Raw genomic sequence first — 18,217 nt, 5'->3', positions numbered from 1 at the left:
CCTAAATTATAAGAATTATCTTTTTTAATACATGTATATATGATGTATTCTTTGCAATATTACAAAATAAATTTTTATTGATATAGAATAATGTTTTTAACATAGAGTGTGTGTAGTCTGTCTACTACTTAAAAAATATATTGCAATTTGAAAGGAAGCAACATAAAAATATTAAATTGCAATAATTTCATTCTTGTTCCTTTTCTACTATAGTATTAATAAAAAATAAAAAATATTTTTCTTAATTCTTAAAGATTTTTATTAAGAAGAAATAATCTATAATTTAATAACTTTCTTACAATTGGCCTCTAAATTCTATGATCTTAAGCCAATTGATAATCTACATCATCAAAAAAGCTTTCTTTAAAATTATCTCATAGTTCTATTAAATGAACAAATAAACATTGAAGAAGAATAATAGCAAACAATATTCTAAGTTGCTTCTCTATTTTTATTGTAAAGGCTTCTTCTAAGCATTGATTCTATTCTTTGTCATCTTTTAACAAACCTATTTTTAAGCATGGATTTTAAAATTTTGGTGACAATACTTTATTTATAGTTTGTAAATCTTTGAATAAACATTGCCTACATATTATTATTGAAAGAAGCTAAAGATAAAATATTTTTTTTGCAATAGAATCAAAAAAATATAACCTTCTTATTGCAAATCTGCATTGTCTTATTATCAATTTCTTTGAGGTCTTCTTCCACACAAAATGTTGTAAAAAATCCCAATACTTGTATTGTTAAGCATTCTCTATAGATTTGTACATTTCAAAAAATATTGTTAAAGTTTTTTCTTTTTTGCCACTCTCTATAGGATAAGACTTCAATTGCATCATTATTTGGATTAAAAATTACTTCATACATTCCAAAAAGATGCAATATCAATTAAATTGCATTTGGAATTTCCTCATGTATTTTAATTCCAAACAAATGCTATGCTACTTTTGAAGTTCTAATATACTATATATCAATATATTACTTTATCTCATCTTTCTCATTTCTAATTTTCATAGTTGTAAAATTATACCCTTTATAAATGTATTTGTGAATATATTTTCTACCACAAATTGAAGTATGATCTTCAATAATATGATAATTTTATTTTCTATTAAGAGTAGAATTGTATAAAACAACATCTCAATTGCCTATAATATGATTGTCAATATTAAAAGTTCTTCTATGGTATTTTGTATGATATTAAAAATAGCCATCACCATCCATTGATGTTACATTTCAATATTCTTTTAAATATTTGTTTTGATAATTTCTATCCATTATATATAGAGCTTATATATTTCAAGATTTATATAGACCATGAACCATGTAAGTGATAATTTTTTCAAATAATAAAAAATATTTCTCTTTAATATAAAACTTTGTAAAAATAATCCTATTAATATTAGCTGGATCTTTTATTTTATTATATTTTATGTTGTAGAAACAATAAATAAGAATAAAAAATCTATTTAATTAATAAGAAAATATATATATATTTTACACCTATCTTTATTAGCATTCATGTCTCTATGTCTCATTTGGTCATATTATCTACTTTCTTTGTGTGAAAAAGGAATAATATGGTTGAAGAATAAGTATATAAGATGTCCCTCATAAATTTATTGCAATGCACTTTTTCTTTAATAGACAAATATATCTCTTATTCTTTTTTCTTTTGTTCAATTATTAGGTACAATAATAATAACTTCATTAGAAGTTGAAAAAATATGACATTGTCATGTTGTAACATAGCCATTAGGTGAAAGAAGAAAAGAAAGATTATATTATAGAGGAGCTTAAATGAAAATATTTTAGCAATTTATCTTAGAAATATAAATAATAGACAACGAGGTAGTAAAAATTAATAAATGTTAATACTACTTTGTTAAAAAATAGGCTTCTATTTATTTTGTAAGGCCATAAATAAGGAAAAAAAATAGATTAAGAAAATAAATCATATAGATATCTTTAAGATAGAATTAAGAATATGTTTTAGCACAACAAATCTCAAAATATCAAGAATTAATATCTGGAGAAGACCAATTGTGAATCTAAGTCGAAATTAAACCTTTAGGCACAAAACCATGCATCTATAATGATTTTAGGGCTCTTTGGTCGATCAAAGAATGGAATTTGGAAGCAAAAAAGTGAAAGATTTTTTTTGTGAGTTGATTTCATATGATTTGGAGTTATATTGGATTTTTGAGGGCTTTTCAAAGTAAGAGATATACTCAATGGTTTCAGATTTTGAGAAATAAAAAGAGGTTTAAAATTTTAATTATTGTGTGAGTGTCATAGTACATTTATAAGTGGAATTCTGTAATTTTTTTTTATTGAGCTCATTTGCAATGTGTTTGAGAAGTTTTATATCAATCAAATGGTTAGATTGAAGGATATGAGAGTTTTATTGGATTAGGATCTTCGATTTTTGAAATTTAGGATCAGTGAGGGTTTTTATGATTCTGAAAAATCTGCTAGTTTAATTGAAGCAAAAAATAGTGAAAGAAACTTTGACTTAGAAATATATATAAAAACCTATTTTTGAAGCAATTAAACACTTCAACAAGGAGAAATTGATATTGAAAGAACAACATCTAGGTTGGAGAACGATGGCAGTCAACATCCAAGAGCTTTAGAAATTTTTTATTTTTATTATTAGTAAGTTTGATTTTTTTTCAAATTTTGCATGGTTATTAATTGCTTATGGATAGAAACATTGATGAAATTTGAGTTGAGATCAATGGTTTGATTAGTATTTATTGAGGTTTTAAAGCAATCATAGAAATTGGCTAGAATTTACTTTGAGTTTTTTTGGATTTGTTTAAAGTTTGTTTAGGATCTATTAAGGATTTAATTAGGATTTAATTAAGATTCAGGATCTCTTTAGGATTTAACTAGGATTTGATTTGAATTTAGAATCTCTTTAGGATTTAATGAAGATTTGATTAAGATTAGATTAAAATTGGTTAAGATTTGATTAGGATTTAGGATTTATTTAAAGTTGATTTAGAATTATATTAGGATTTGATTAGAATTGGTTTAAGATTTGATTAGGGTCTCTTTAAAATTTAATGAAGATTTGATTAGGATCTAGTTATGATTTTATTAGGATTTGATTAGGTTTTAGGATTTATTTAGGATTTCATTAGAATTTCATTAGGATTGGTTTAGGATTTTATTAGGGTTTTTTTAGGATTCATTTAAAGTTTTTATTTTTAATATTTAAAAAAAACTCTTTGATATTTCTTTAAGATTTATTTATTAAATATTTCTTTAAGATTTATTTATTAAATATATTTTTAAAGTTTAATTTATAATTTCTTTATATTTTTTTTGTAATTTCTTTAAAATTTCTTTAAAATTTGATTAAAGATGGATTAGGATTATTAAGATTTAATTAGAGTTTGTTTAAGATTATATTAGAATTGTTAGGACCTTCTTGTTGTAAATTCTATTTTACCTTCTATTGCCAAGTGCCCAATGCATTCTCAAGTATTCTTCATAATACATAATATTTTTTTTGGCATCTTTACTAAAATAAAGATATATATATATATATATATATCTTCATTGCTTTTTCTATTTTCTTTTGTTTCATACAATATTTCATGAACTTGTCAACAAAATAGAAAAAATACATGATATTCTCATAGATGTTCTTCAAGCTTCTACATTGCCTAGGTTGAGAAATTGGCATAATAATCTTTGAATAGTGTTTTCCAAATTCCTTGCATTCTCTTCTTTACAACCAATCAAAAGGCTTTGTGTTCTATCCAAGTTGTCTTATATAATAGATTTGTTTTATACTTCAAGGTAAGTTTGTAAACTAAGTACTTTGATAGTGTGTTATCAAAAAATTATAAAATATATCTTTCTACCATACTTTGTTGACAAATTCATATTAATATTTAATATGTGCATACTATATTTTTCCTCTAGTAAATACTAATCTTTAAACAGAATGTTCTAATAGATCATAGTGAAAGATGTGTTCTCAATTATTTCTTATCTAAATGAGACATATCATATATAACAACAATAATTGCCTATTAGAATTCCTTGATTTGAAATTTAATTTGTCTTTTGTCTAAACAATTACAAATAAATTGACAATTATATTTTTAATTACTTGTATAACATATTTTGTAATTTTCATTTACAAACATCTTTCAATCTCTAATTATTAACAATATACATGTAAATGAATGATTATTAGTAATATACATGTAAATGAATACCTTAGAAATAGCTTTCTTTCTCAAATTAAAGAATTAATATATTTGATTTTCAAGCATTCAAATTTAATGTAAAATTATGTACTTAAAATTTTCATGTTGAGTATGTAACTTTCAACAGTTGTGAATGTTGGGAATAGTGCAAAAAATGTTGGTGCTTATTTTAATATCTTTATGAAGAAACTGAAGATAAAATGAGTGATAAGAAGTAAATATTACTTAAAGTTTGCATTGGTTGTTCTGGATAAAGTTATTCTTATCCCACGTATCTTTCCCATAATCCAATGCAGACTCACGAAGAATTACAACGAACTGCAAAAACTACTTTTTGTACTTAGCAAGTGGTGCAAATTAATTCTTCCACTTGTACTTTATTGCTAGGGTTAGGAAAAACACTTCAGAGCAAGTGCAACCTGAAGGTGACTAATTCCAAGGCTTACAACTGGCTTGTCGGCAGATACACTACAGTTGAAGGTTCAATCTCAGTCCTCCGCGTTGTATAACTCAATCCATATCTTGACAAAACGCTTCAATGTTCACTAGTTACTAACGACTGGTTACTGATGTAGATCAATTTTAATTAGTTAATCATCCGGCATACCCTTCATGCAGAATATAACTATATAAATGCTGCTGGCCTCAGGCCAGTATGAATAATATTTACCAATGAGCAATGGGAGGTCAAGATGCATCAAACCCCATGAAAATGCTGGGAGGGAATGACAACATGAGCTGCTTGGATCCTTTGCCTCACAACTCATGCTCTCGCAAAGAGTAAGGTTGCCTGAAGCATGGGCTGCAAGAATTGAGTGCCTACTAAGCACCCAATCGCTGTACCCACAGTGTATCCTAGTGTTCCCACCAACACAGCAGGCCTCACCTTCACAAACGCAAATAACCTATGTAAGTCGTCGTCTAATCTTGGAACGTTCGAATATCAAGCTGAAGTTAAAAAATTTAACTTACCTTCAACTAATGTGAAATTGCCTGAATAAGATCATGAAGTTGACAAAAATAAGTAATGCGAACTGGGTAATTCTGCACCAGACATCTTTGAGATGATTGAACAGGTATCATTTCCAACATATGGTTTAGCTGGTCTCTTGTTTCAAACAAAGCAACATGATGAAGTGGGAAGACTCACAAGACTTGGCCACCGCCTCGCACTAGCCATGGCTGCCGATGTTGCAGGGCCTCCGACGTTAGCGTTTGATGCAATCAACAACTGCGGAACCAAAAGTTCGTTAGAAATCTCCTTAAGTTAGCGACCATTGCAGAACCAGGGTATAAAATCTAAACGAGAAAGTCTATGCATGATGAGAAGAATGAAGAAATTACCGTGCGCATGGGGATCTGAGACCATCTGCCTAAACTCAAAATAACTGCCAGATGCACCTGCACACCACAAAAAAAATGCACATATAGATGCATCTATGAATGTAGAGGACGAATGCCTGGGCTATGTTAAACTGTGAGACAGATTACTACAATCTAGAAAAACGCCTTGGTCAAAAAGCGGAAATACGATACTTAAGTCTAAAATTCTAATCACTGAATTCTGAAAGGCGCAGAATGATTTGATTACCGCGATAAGGATAATAATAAGTGCAAAGAGAGGCCAGCCCCCTGACAAGGCTTCATGTATCTGTGTCGATGCGCCGACCTAGACAAAAATTTAGAGTTTTCAGGGATCCAATTCTATCAGCAAAGTAGCGAGTTTGGCTACCACATACTGTTCCCTAAGATGTTCACTGTCCATCTATGAATGAGCAGAAAACAAGTGGCAAGAAGACATTGAAAAATTGAGTAGGAACCGTGTCGAATAACTAAGATTACCACTGAAAAAAAAAGTAGCATAAGTGCACCGCCAAATGACTGTGCCCCTGCAAAGATAGACGTGGGTGTACTACTCGTCTTTCCTCCCCATTTGCTAGTAACCAGTGCTCCTATAGCAGAAAAAGCGGAGGCAACGACGGCCAGCATTGCCAATCCTGAACCTGGAAGTTCAAACAATCAGACCAAATATCTTGTCTGTCAGCACTTATGATATGCCAAGATGATTCACAATCTTAATTCTGTTATAAGGAACATGACAACTTCACAAATTTGACACTAGTCTCATCAGGACCCCTAACAGCTGATATTACTTATCTCTTGTTTTTTTTAAAATGATTAATATTTAAGGACAAGATTGTTATGATGAAGAACTTAGTTTGGACCAATAAGAGCGATTTGAGCAATGGAGAATTGACCTGAAAACTGGGGAGGCAGTGCTGAAGCAATCCAATTTCCAATCATGCATGCACTTGTTGCAGCAGCCATTGAAAGCGCTAAAGATTCCACAGTTGGATTTCCTTCTGGTTCGGCCTGTATCTCTTCTGCACGATACCGACTAAAAAAATTATGATGAAAAATACAACAGATATGCAGTAGGTAACATGTGTGACCAGTTAGCACTGCACGATCATTGATTGGGATTCTGACAGAGCTCAGACTTTTCTATCTCAGGCATGTTATTGCTTGAAATGGCTAAAACCTAACAAATTAACATTCAAGCGAAGGATACTCGATATTGTGACAAGGACTTCGAATTTCGAGCAAAGGGTTTCTTTTTTTCTTTTTCTTTTTTTTTCTTCCCCCTTACGCACCAGTGAATGTCTCAGTTGTGGCCTCTTTTCCCTCCGTAGGAATAGACATAATGACACCAAAATACACAGCCATAGCAAGATTATCGGCTGCCATGCCTGCTGCTAATAGACTAGGTGCTGTCAGTCCTAATGCCTGCATACAAAGGTACAAAGCAAACACGGTTATTACCACTTTTACAAACAAGAACAAACAATTATACAAACCTTGCATGTTTCACTAATGATTCCGTTGATTTTGTCATGAAATTGAACTCTACCAAAATTGAAGACAAGATCGCACCTGAGCAGTAGCGGCGTAATTGATACTTCCACCTATGTAACTTGCACACAGTGATGATGCAATCTGATGATGAAAAAAAAACAGCTTGATCAGCGAATGTACAAATGAATGCAAAACGCACAAGCACATCTTACAGGTCCAACCATAAGTTTCATATGATATTCCTTTTTAAAGATTACGCTTAAGAACATTTTAGCCTGGGACAAAGAACCAAATCTTTTCAAGTATTGTATCAACTAAATTGAAACTTTCAACACTCCAGAAGTGCTTGAGGTTAAAACAAAGTCTCCAGAATTTCTACCTTCCAGCCATCTGGGCCGAGAAAGCCACCCACCGCCTTGAAAGCAACTAAGGTACCAATAATTGTTCCAAGGGCGCCAAACCAAAAGGCTTTCAGTGTAGACCCTGCCATGTATTCCAGCAGTCTATTGTTTAGGACCATTTACCAAAACTTACCATGTTAGTGAACCTTCTAACATGTCAAAACCATGGTAGTCAACAGCTTCCGACCAAACCTCGGCATACACAGAGCATAATAGCTTCATACATGTATAGATTGGAGACTTGTCATTACAGAAATCGCAATTAGAGGTTACCGATGTTTTTAACACACTTAAACTATTACAATGTTAGTTTACCTGCATCTGTGAATGCTCGCGTCACGTCGGTTTCAAGTAAGCACATTGCAACTGCCATCGGCATTCCCAGTGATAACACCTGCCTGTGTAATTCCTTGTCAGTCATTGTACCTCGAGCCCCAGGTTGGCTCCATACGAAACCTCAATAACATGGATGCGTAGAGAAACTGCTTTATAAACGCGATACATTCTAGCATAACTGGACAACCTTCGACGCTTCAATTAACCACTCGATGCACGAGTGGACTGAGTGTGATATTGCAATAACCCCATCTTTATAAATAAATCAAAAGGGCTAGCAAATTCACGCAGCTAAAAAAAGAACTCAAAAATAAAACAAAGTAAATGCAAACCCCACATAGAATTGGATTATGAAAGCAAAATTCCTCAGAAAAATCGATAATTCAGTAGTCAATCGTAATTCACTCCGTTATGAGAGATCTTCTACTTCTTCATTTGGTCAATGAGGCTCAGAGGTACCAAATCATAAACAGCAGCTGAAGGAGGTATAACGCCGCAAGCAGAGAGGAGCACTCCACCACCCATGGCTAGCAAAGGCGCAGAAATCTGGCATCCCAACGCTGTCCTCGACTCCAGAACCTGCAAAACCGAAGAACGTAACACGTCCGACGATTCTACAACTCAAATTCAAAATCCCTTGAAAAGCAAAATGTACCACTCACAGCTACCACCACCCACACTTATCATTGGTTGAATGTCTAGGAAATTTAAGGAACTAAGTTGCAGAATAACGAATCTCATCTTCTACGCAGGGGAAAGCATTTTTGTTGTTTCTTGTATTGACCCAAAAAATTGTGAGAAATTTAGCAGCTTACCTGACCCGTCGCAGCACAGGCTGTCAACGCACAAAACAGCATTCGTCCGGACTCCGGCGAAATCACCGTCATTGTAGTCTTTGCTCTCCATTCTTTGGACGCACCCACTCTGGTGAAAACATCCAAGATCGGAAGATGAACTCCAGGGTGAACAAATTGATTGCCCAACAGTGGTGTCCGCAAACCTTGTGGTCGCCGTGAATGCGCCTTCAACGTCGGCTTCAAGTGTTGAGAATTCAGGACTGGCGCCATAGCCCAAATTTGGGACGCTGGGTACTGCCCTACGGTGCTCACCATCTTGCCTTGATGAGCTACCGAATTCCAAGCCCTCACGCCTTTGCGAAAACAAAGCACTCTGCGCCGGATTGAATTTGGAAATGAACTTCAAATGTAGACATTACAAACAAAACCCATTCAGGGCATGAAGCTCTTTTGTTCACTCCTTGCAAGTGAAGAATGCACAAGAACCACAGACACTTCAGCCTAACTCGAGTGTCCGGAAGGCTTTTGGAGCTCAGATCTTTTTCTTATCCGAACATGCTTGCACCTCACACACCAGACACAATCCAGCAATACTGTAAGCTGAAAGAAACTCAAAAACAGAAATCAGCTTTTTCCTTTTGGCCCGTACTGGCAAAGCATGAGCAGTGTCTACAGCGTCAACGAGACGCGTGGATGGAGCTCTAATCTTAACACAAAAGGCAGCCAACGACAAATTAGCTTACCTAAATGAGAAATTTATACGTGACCCTCAAACTGGCAGGGTGGTTGCGCAGTGGAGACTGAAAAACGGCGACCCACGGTCGTTGTTGGAGAGGACTGCGGTGTTCTCCTGCAGAAAAAAAGGCGACCAGAGGACGGGGTTCACCGCTCGGTGCCCAACACGGCGAGGCATGTCACCAAGAAGGCCCTTCCCCGAGCAAAGTGTTGTTCCGTTTTGGTTTGTGCTCTAGTTTCGCTTCTCCATAGCTGCAGCTGCAACTGTTTGGAAATGACGGCAGCGAGTCATCAAGTAGTGTACGCCATCTCGACTCCACCACACGGGGTTGTGCACTACGAATATTACACGCAGCAAGTGCCGCAGACTACAACAGCAACGCCATTTGCAGCTTTTGCGCAATACTCGAGTTCTGCTCCGCCTCCGTCCGGCGCAATTGCGATGGATCAGTCTGCTGATGGTGCTGCAAAACGCTTGTCCGATGGAGGTACACAATTTTGTTTACTTCTCCGATTGATCCTGTACTCACAGTTTGAATTCTTTCATGTCTATTAAGTGTTGAGCGTTCGTGTCTATGACTTGCTGCATCGATCTATTGGCAATGAATTCTCGTCATATATAAGATCTCTTTGAACCCTTGCATTGTTCTCTCTCTGATGATAATGCATCGGTTTTGACGGTGAAGTAACGGAGTGATACTTGAAATTGCTGGATTGAGAGCATGTGTGCATTGTGTGTGGTGGTGAATTACTTTGTTTCTACTGATTATCGTTGCAATCTGTACCAGTTGTACCTCGCTGATGTCTGGTCAAGGGTATTACCAATTTTCAGTTAGGAGACGTTTCTGTTGAGATTTGGAGATAATGTGGAACAATGTACCGAGTAACTTGCTTATTGAAGACAGTTTTGATTTTTTCTATTAATTGGATCTTTCGAGGTCGTCTTAGCATGTCAGCTTCATCATGTCTTTTTCTTTTTTATTTTTTCTTCAAGCAGTGAGTTTGATTTGGTGTTGAATAATTGTTGCTGTCCTAACCTGGTAATATCCGCTACTACTGAGAGCACTAAGTGAATTCCGCAATCCTGTTATTTGTGTAGAGCAATATGCTTATTGCTAAGTATTAACTACTTCATTTTCTCCAAGTTATGTTACGCATCTTATTTATTCTCATGGACCTTGTAAATAATATGTGAATATTGTAGGTACGTTAGTATTGCAAAGCGGTGAATTCCCTCAGATGGAATACTCTTGATTTGTTCGATCAAGGTATTCGTCTGTCTGCATTAAAGCTACAATGTACCCGATTTCTTGTTCGGTGAAATTTATCTGACTTATGGCCATAGTAGCCAGAAAACTTTCAAATTCTGCGCATGTGTATCGTCATCGGTAAATAAACATAGATTGTCTACTTAATTCTACATAGATGTACTTAAGTTTTCAGGTGTGGAATTCATAGCTTTCTTTTCTTTGAAATTATAGAGGCGTCGCGAGAACAAGCATTTTATTTGCAAATGTGACTGTCCTCTCCGCTTCCAGCCTAGTAAGTTTTACATACCGAAAATTGAGTAACTAAACATTACAAGTTCTTCCTGACCCAACTAATCTTCAGCAGAGTTGCTACTTGACGCTTACTTAGAACTACCTACATATCTCTACACAGGCTTTCAACTTCGTTGACAATGCAAGTATCTTACACACCATATGAAATTTTCAGGACATTTGAGTCTTGAAGAGAGGCTTGAGAAATCAAATGTCTGGAATGTTCTTGGGGCTTATCTACAACGTCTTCCATATGCTGTAAGACTAGTGTCTTTAAAAAGGAAATCTAGGCGCAATGTACGTAATATTAGTGTAAAGGCGAGCACGTCTGAGGGTTCTCTTTGAACCCAATCACCAGGACATTTCTTGGTGCTTTTAAACAATTTTGTGATTACCTTGATTTTACCCGTTGTACGATGTGAGAAGTTCATTTGATACTTTTTGTGGTTCTCTGATTTAACTAAACTACATCTTGGTGGGATTCATGTATTTTTTTCTTGAATTTGAGGTAGTACAACTTGCTGAGAAATCTTGAGGTTGTGATAATCGACGTGGGGTTGCGGCAACAAACTGACATGAAAGTTTTCCTCTGGGAACCACGGTGGACTCGGTGGCATGTCCATGTGTTTACTGTGCAAAAATGCTAGCTGGCACAGTTCTCTAGATTTTCAAAAATGTCGCTGTGTAGTATCTGAATTTCTGCTTTCTTTCTTTCTTTCTTTCTTTCTTTCTTTCTTCGTTCTTTTGAAAAGCTTAACTCATTTTAATTACAATCATGACCGTATTGAGTTAGATCAGCCATTCCTTTTTTAAACTTGTTTGGTATCAAATCTAACCTTGATCGCTGTTGTGCGTGCAAATGTGATTGTTCGGGATGGCTTCTACGTGTGTACCTACGATACTATCTCCCTACTATCGGTGTTCTCCACGTCCTACTACAATCTGTATGACATAACCTTCATCTTGTTCCCTCTTTTTGTATCTGCTTCGTTTTATTCATAAACCTTTTTCCTCTTTTGGATTCATTTCCTGCTACATCCTTTAAACATCACATGGATTATTATTGTTTTAGTCACTGATGATATGACTGGACCTAATAAGAAGCCCCGGTCGAACAGTTCGGGGGTTTCAGGAGAAAATGGCCTGTATCCTCAAAGACCTGGGCAGAAAGTGTGTGCATATTACATGGCCACCCGCACATGCAGTTTTGGTGTTACATGCCGGTATGACCATCCAGCATGGTTGCCTCCCGGTGGCATACCCAGCTGGAAGGAGGTAGAATACTTGCCCTTGGTGTAGAGTTGGGCGAGCAGATTTCTCACCCAGTTCAATGATTGTGTACGTCTTTCATGAATGGCGATGCATTATCCACGAGTTCACCACAGTTCTAAGTCGTGAAAAAGTTTATTCAATGTAGGAAGCTACAAATAGAAAACTAGTTTATACACCATTCCCTTCTCATCTGTAGTTATGCTCTAGTGTCATTATACAGCTCTTGAATTTTGGTTTATATGACTAAAGTAGATTATTGGATTAAATTTCAAATGGTCGAGGGTTGGCTACTGAAGAACCAAACTAATGTTTCATTCTGCATTTGGTGTGTACCATACGGTCGTGAAGAAGCGAACCTAATAAAAGGGAAGTGGTACGGGTGGCCAGGTAACAGCTGTTGGGACACCAGTAGATCCATGTTTGCTACCTCAAAGACCTGCAGAGCCGGACTGTGCTGTGAGCTCCGAACACAGATTTTAATTATTAATTTTTTAAAGTTTGAATCCAAGTTTTTCTCTATTTTTTGGGCTGTTACTCTATGCACTTCTATGATGATTTTCTAAGTAATGTTTTTATTTTATTTTATTTTATTTTATTTATTTTTATCAGGGCTAGAAAGATGTTACCTAAACCAGAGTTCATCACTTAAAACAGTTGAATTTCTTTTGTATGTTAATAATTTCTGTCGCACAATTTAGATACAACTTGATATGGCCACAGTTCGTTTTGGAAATTACGAGTCTGATGATTTCCTTCACAGCTATTAAGTTTACCACTGCAGTCTCAAGGTAGCACCTTCAGTTTGCGCAGAGAGCAAATAGTGGTGTGAGAATCACACCTTGGACTACTAATGCTACATATTTTCGGTGTGATATGAATGAATAATGTGCAATTGTGCAGTATTTTATGAAAACAGGAGAGTGCAGGTATGGTCCTCAGTGTAGATTCAATCATCCGAAAGAGAAGCTTGAACCAAGCAACACGGATGATCAATACTCCGCTGCGAGTTCAGCTGCTTTTGGTAATCCAGCAACCGCATATAATACCAATGGGTTACCCTTGAGACCTGTGAGTGACTCCTATCATGTCTTCAATATAATTTTAATATACCCTGTTCCTATTTTTGTTGACTACAGGAATTTAATCACTTCGAACTTTTTTATAAAATCAAAATATATTCTTCATGGATTACAATACATCCATCTCCGGGTTTTCGTCGTTGAAAGTTGCGTATTTTTCTAGAGCTCATTTCGGAAATTGTCATTCTGGAAGCTGTACATTGATGTACTTACTAAACTGTACAAAATAGCTTCATACCCGACTAAATGTTTTTTTTTTGGTTTAGGAGTAACTTGCCCGAGGTTTACCATGAAGGGTAGTATTCATCTTCGGTTTAACGTTTATTAGTTTCCAGTTTCCATTAATCCTTTAAGCAGTAGCATCACCGTTAATAAGTTCTGAGTAAGTACGCTTACTGTTAGTAAAATCTGTATTTACAGAGCTCACTATCGAAGATGGAATAGGAGCTCGCAATATAAATTATAGTGAGATTAAAACATCCAAGCTTGTGCTCGTGATGTGCAGGGAGAAGGCAATTGTGTGTTCTATGGTAAAACAGGGAGGTGCGTTGTTAATGATATTTCCTTTTTTTTTTCCATACCATATGTTTATTTATTTGGTAGATGTTACTAATCTGGTATTTCTAACGTTACATTTTATTCGTATCGTAAAAATATAAAGAGAATATTCTCTAACATGGAAGAAGTGGCTCTTGGGGTGAACCAGTTGTAAACATGGTCCTGCGTGCCGTTATAATCATCCAGAAATTGTCTTTCCCGGTAATACTTGCTCTCCTGAGACCATTACTTGCAGAATCCTAGGTTGTGCGAATTCGTCTAAAATGCTTAGAAGTAAAAAGCACAGTTGCGATCTATGCTTTTAGCACGAGTGATCAAACTTTCGCTATAGTTATTGCAGCACTTGAGAACTGCTAAAAAATATGTATGTAGTATAGAACTCTCTGTGTATTTGACAAGTCATAACTGGCTCTAACACAGGTTGAATGACATAGAATGAAAGGTCTGACAATTTTATGTGCTTTCTGATACATGATAGATACGATAAGTTGATGAATTACCTTCTCCTTATCCGATTGTTTTGTCCCCTTTTCTATTTGCTGTGGCCTTTCATTGATTATGGTTTTAACCCTCTCTTTGCCTTATGTATGTTAACCTCTGCATACATGACCTAAACTCATGTACGTACTCATTGCGCTTATGTCGCATTCACAAATCCGAGTAGTATGGCAAAAATTGCCAATACATTGATTGGTTTGGTTAGCAACCATTCCTCCTAAGCTCGATACAATAGCGTGGTGAGGTATGAGAGCTGCTTGTAGATTTACAGTATTATGGGCTGCATTATTTCTCTTTTATGTGTCTGTTACAATCAGTATTGAATTTTTCTCATGAGAAAAGTATTTAAACTTGAAAGTATCACATTTAATCTTCTAAGTTAAGTCAGGTTCTTTACAAGCTGGACTTGACGTTAAATGTTTATACTATTTTGTTTGACCTAGCTGGAGGCAGGACTGGGCAAACTCTTCAGCCACAACAAGCTGTTTATGTGCAACCTCCGCAGCAGCCTAATTCACAATATCAAATGGTTCAGGTAATTGTGTCCAGTCATCTTCTCATAGAGTTCGACGGCTTAGGAAATTGACGACTGTTAGCACGTAGTTATAAGTACTACAAATTCATATATATATATATATATATATATATATATATATCAGGAAACTTGGTTCTCTTTGAATATGCAATTCACAAAAAAACTTGGTTCTTATAATGAAATTTTAATAAGAAGTGAACATACTTTGTGTGCCAAGAATGCATTAGCAGTGTTAACAACTACTAAATTTCACTCTGAAGGAGGCAAAGTTGTATATGCAGGCCACACCGGATTATTCATATCCTGCAACAACATATCAAAGCACAACACCAACATACACCACAGCTCCGACTGCGTATCCAGTGGCTACTACGTACTCCACCGCGGCACCAGCTTATGCTTCCCCAGCAGCTCCATATACAGGTCAACAAGTTATTACAGAATATGTTTATCCTGGAGGAGCGATGATGCAAGTGTATCCCGCAGGATCAACTACACAAGGTTATCCACCTGAAACACCCACTCAAAGTTATTCTCAAGGTACCCCCGCCCAATCTTTTCCTCCGGGAACACCCACCCAGGGCTACTCCCAAACTCGAACCTTCTCCCTAGGGACAATCATGCAGCAATATACCCAGGGTACTACTGCACTAGGTTTATGTCAGGTCCAGTCCTATCCTTCGGGAACAACCTCTCAAACTTATCCCCCTGGAACTAAGTCTCATCCCCAGCAGCTAACCTACCCTCCAGGTACTACTTATGCATCAACGCACCTTCTAGGAACTCCTCAGTCATGCCCTCCTGCAACTCAAACTTTTCTTCCAGGCACACCTGACCAAAGTCAAGGGCAAACTGCCCAAACGTATCCTCCAGGAACAACTGATCAAGCTGTTGAGTATGCGTATGCAGCTGGACAACAACCTCAGTGTCAAGAAGATTATACCTATGCAACTCAGCAGGTCTCTCGAAACGGGACAGAGTACATGTACTCAACAGAGCAACCAGGACAAGGTGCATCAGACCAATATGCCACCACTGTTTATACCTCAGAGGCTTCAGGACAACCTTCTACTGGAGACTATGCTTGCACGGCTGCCCATAACTCCCAAGAGTACATGTATGCTGCGGCGCAAGCTTATCATCAAAATGTGACATCAGTGTATGCGACACCCATGAGCTTACCACATCCACAACGACCTGGCGAACCGGACTGCACTGTATGTTCCTCACCATGAGATTTCTTGAAATTTTTTAAAGTTTCTTCATTATGTCCATTGCAATTAATTCCATGTTCCAGTAAGTAGTAATGGTTGCAGTTGGTCGAGGATTGATATCCTCAAGGGGATAAAAAACAAGAAATGCCGAAGTTTTGTTATTTAGTTTAGGTATGACATGTAGAAGTCACCATTCAAAATGTGTGTTGAACATCAGATACAATCCTTTAACTACATCATGATAATTCTATCCTCTTTAAAGAAAGTAGAATTTGGTTGTGACGATTTTCAATCTACGTGTGCTGCGATATAGTTTTATATAAAGACAGGAGAATGCAGTTTTGGAGCTACCTGTAAATTCCATCATCCCCCTGACCGTATACCCACGGGCATTCCCAAACCAGCCAAGAACCAAGGGTTGGTGAAGCTTAGTCTTGCTGGTCTCCCCAGAAGAGAGGTACGTAGGTCCGACATTTAAAAGTAATTTGATTTTTTGTTTTTTTGTTGTTTTCTTCTCTTCCTTCTTCTTCTTCTTCTGCTTTTAATTTTTGCATAAGCTTCAAAGATAGAGATTGGTGCAGTTGTGAGTGTTAAATGCTCTCACTCTTCTTCTTTTATTAAAGTAGATTTTATTCATGTTCTCCAATTGAAAGACATTATCATGTGTACCAAACGCCTCAGTTTATTCAACTTACTGGGAATCAAGTCAATTCCAAGCCTCTTTTTCGATAGTGCTTGCAGAGCCTTAGCGGCAGTGTCGTTGTTTTGTCAGACTGAGGCGCCTTGTGCATACTACATGAAGACAGGTGCATGCAAGTTCGGGCAGACATGTAAGTATGACCACCCGCCTCCACAAGAAATTATTGCAAAGGCCGTTGAACAAGCTCGAGGAGAGATTCCCGTTTCTTGCGATGTAAGTATGCCGGGAAGCAATGAATCGGACAGCCAAGATGCCACCCCATTACCCCCAGGCACCGATGCACCTGCTGTCACGGCGGCATGTGCGTCGTCAACGTAAACCTAGACAAAACTTGACTACCCAATCAAAATATCTGGAACTCCAGCTCTCGAACAGTTGATACATGCTACATATCCGAAACAATGTGAGACTCGTTAGTCTCCAGTTACGACACTCCATAGCGTTTTTATGTGGTGCAGTCGGTTGAGTACATTCAGGTCATCACAGCATTGAAATTTTTTTTGAGGGAAATTTTTCTCCAGAGACAACCTTCTCTGATTCATACACATCAAATTCAAACACGGAGCGGGTGTTCGATTAAAAGGTCGTTGTGGACATCACTCACAACTTAATGCATTGGGGGTTGTTCTAAGCTTCATACTCCCCACCAAAGCAAGGTTCGAAGACAAGCACGTCAATTTTTCCGAATCCCTCAACTTTGGCTTCTTAAAACAATGGTTTTACTGATCAGTGACCATACATCCCAGCTTCTATCTAATCAATTGCCGGGCATTACTGGGACAAGCTGAATGGTGAGAAGTCTAGCTGCAAGCATGCTCATAATATGGAGCTAGAAAACAGTTGATTTCTGGAGCATTGAGGAAGTTATGGAAATTCAGTTAACTATCACAGTGTCCATTTCCTGACGTCGTATGCACGTTTGAAACGTGCATCAGCCAACATCATCAGTCTCCGCAAACAACACGTTTTTATCAAGACATGGTTTTGGAATTGATCTTCCAATTACTTTTTACTCGAATTATACTAAAAACATAACCCTAAACTTTTGTTTGCAATATTGTAATCCCTCTAATCACTTTCAATCAATACTGATTAGTTGATCAGTTATGTTAATCAATCATAATGCTTCATTTCAAACTCGTTCAAACAATACTTTTCTTTTACACAAACTCATATTATCTTTGTCCGGTCAGTAATAAAATTGGGTGGAATTTACTGGCAATTGTGTTTTGTTATAATAGACTATTGTTAAAACTTGATTTATTTTTGTTGTATAGGCCTGATTTCTTAATATCATTGTTGTTGTAGAGCAAGTAGAATGTCAAATCATATTATCTTCAATTGAAAAAAATAAAAATAAAAATAAAAATAAAATATTTCAATTTATTTTGTATTCAAATAATTACAATAAAGTTTAACAGAAGCACAATCCAACTCAAAAAACAAGATAATCACTTTAAACT

At 36.2% G+C, this 18,217-nt stretch overlaps 2 protein-coding genes across 16 annotated transcripts; one reads left to right on the top strand and one right to left on the bottom strand.

Annotated features, from left to right (window-relative positions):
* Positions 1 to 4,563: 4,563 nt before the first annotated feature.
* LOC112279005 (uncharacterized) lies at positions 4,564 to 9,362 on the bottom strand. 2 transcript variants are annotated; one of them, XM_024513035.3, is made up of 12 exons: positions 8,641 to 9,362; positions 8,285 to 8,404; positions 7,805 to 7,883; positions 7,468 to 7,571; positions 7,167 to 7,229; positions 6,887 to 7,019; positions 6,491 to 6,613; positions 6,075 to 6,235; positions 5,824 to 5,901; positions 5,577 to 5,633; positions 5,383 to 5,463; positions 4,564 to 5,118 (listed from the first exon to the last, which is right to left on the bottom strand). In XM_024513035.3, the coding sequence occupies exons 1-12, from the start codon at positions 8,935 to 8,937 to the stop codon at positions 4,996 to 4,998; spliced, it is 1,419 nt and encodes a 472-aa protein (XP_024368803.1). In that variant the 5' UTR covers positions 8,938 to 9,362; the 3' UTR covers positions 4,564 to 4,995. The 2 variants fall into 2 exon arrangements, with proteins under 2 accessions (XP_024368803.1, XP_024368802.1); XM_024513034.3 differs by having other exon boundaries at positions 6,491 to 6,616; positions 8,641 to 9,360.
* A 201-nt stretch (positions 9,363 to 9,563) lies between these two features.
* LOC112279003 (zinc finger CCCH domain-containing protein 8) lies at positions 9,564 to 17,976 on the top strand. Of its 14 annotated transcripts, XM_073528939.2 has the most exons (13): positions 9,708 to 9,845; positions 10,562 to 10,625; positions 10,839 to 10,899; positions 11,074 to 11,156; positions 12,031 to 12,173; positions 12,558 to 12,626; positions 13,071 to 13,238; positions 13,755 to 13,792; positions 13,956 to 14,008; positions 14,749 to 14,840; positions 15,101 to 16,057; positions 16,368 to 16,511; positions 16,827 to 17,976. In XM_073528939.2, exons 5-13 carry the CDS (start codon positions 12,084 to 12,086, stop codon positions 17,070 to 17,072), a joined length of 1,857 nt encoding a protein of 618 aa, XP_073385040.1. In that variant the 5' UTR covers positions 9,708 to 9,845; positions 10,562 to 10,625; positions 10,839 to 10,899; positions 11,074 to 11,156; positions 12,031 to 12,083; the 3' UTR covers positions 17,073 to 17,976. The 14 variants fall into 14 exon arrangements, with proteins under 14 accessions (XP_024368801.1, XP_024368800.1, XP_073385035.1 ...); XM_090247985.1 differs by having other exon boundaries at positions 10,562 to 10,899; XM_024513033.3 differs by lacking the exons at positions 10,562 to 10,625; positions 10,839 to 10,899; positions 11,074 to 11,156 and having other exon boundaries at positions 9,564 to 9,845; positions 11,971 to 12,173; positions 15,101 to 15,341; positions 15,750 to 16,057.
* Positions 17,977 to 18,217: the final 241 nt, after the last annotated feature.

This window comes from Physcomitrium patens, chromosome 2, assembly GCF_059467195.1.
Source record: "Physcomitrium patens ecotype Gransden chromosome 2, ASM5946719v1, whole genome shotgun sequence".
Taxonomy (NCBI): domain Eukaryota; kingdom Viridiplantae; phylum Streptophyta; class Bryopsida; order Funariales; family Funariaceae; genus Physcomitrium; species Physcomitrium patens.
This window is presented reverse-complemented; position numbering and strand designations above follow the sequence as displayed.

Excerpts from the sequence above, each read along its gene's own strand:
- LOC112279005 (XM_024513034.3), bottom strand. The coding sequence starts at position 8,937 with ATGGTGAGCACCGTAGGGCAGTACCCAGCGTCCCAAATTTGGGCTATG. Across the intron at positions 7,884-8,284 it reads CAGCTGCTGTTTATGATTTG|GTGTTATCACTGGGAATGCC; the intron begins GTACCTCTGAGC and ends TTACACAGGCAG. Across the intron at positions 7,572-7,804 it reads GCGAGCATTCACAGATGCAG|GGTCTACACTGAAAGCCTTT; the intron begins GTAAACTAACAT and ends AATACATGGCAG.
- LOC112279003 (XM_024513024.3), top strand. The coding sequence starts at position 9,632 with ATGACGGCAGCGAGTCATCAAGTAGTGTACGCCATCTCGACTCCACCA. Across the intron at positions 12,174-12,557 it reads GCATACCCAGCTGGAAGGAG|GTAACAGCTGTTGGGACACC; the intron begins GTAGAATACTTG and ends ACGGGTGGCCAG. Across the intron at positions 16,058-16,367 it reads CTGGCGAACCGGACTGCACT|TTTTATATAAAGACAGGAGA; the intron begins GTATGTTCCTCA and ends GCTGCGATATAG.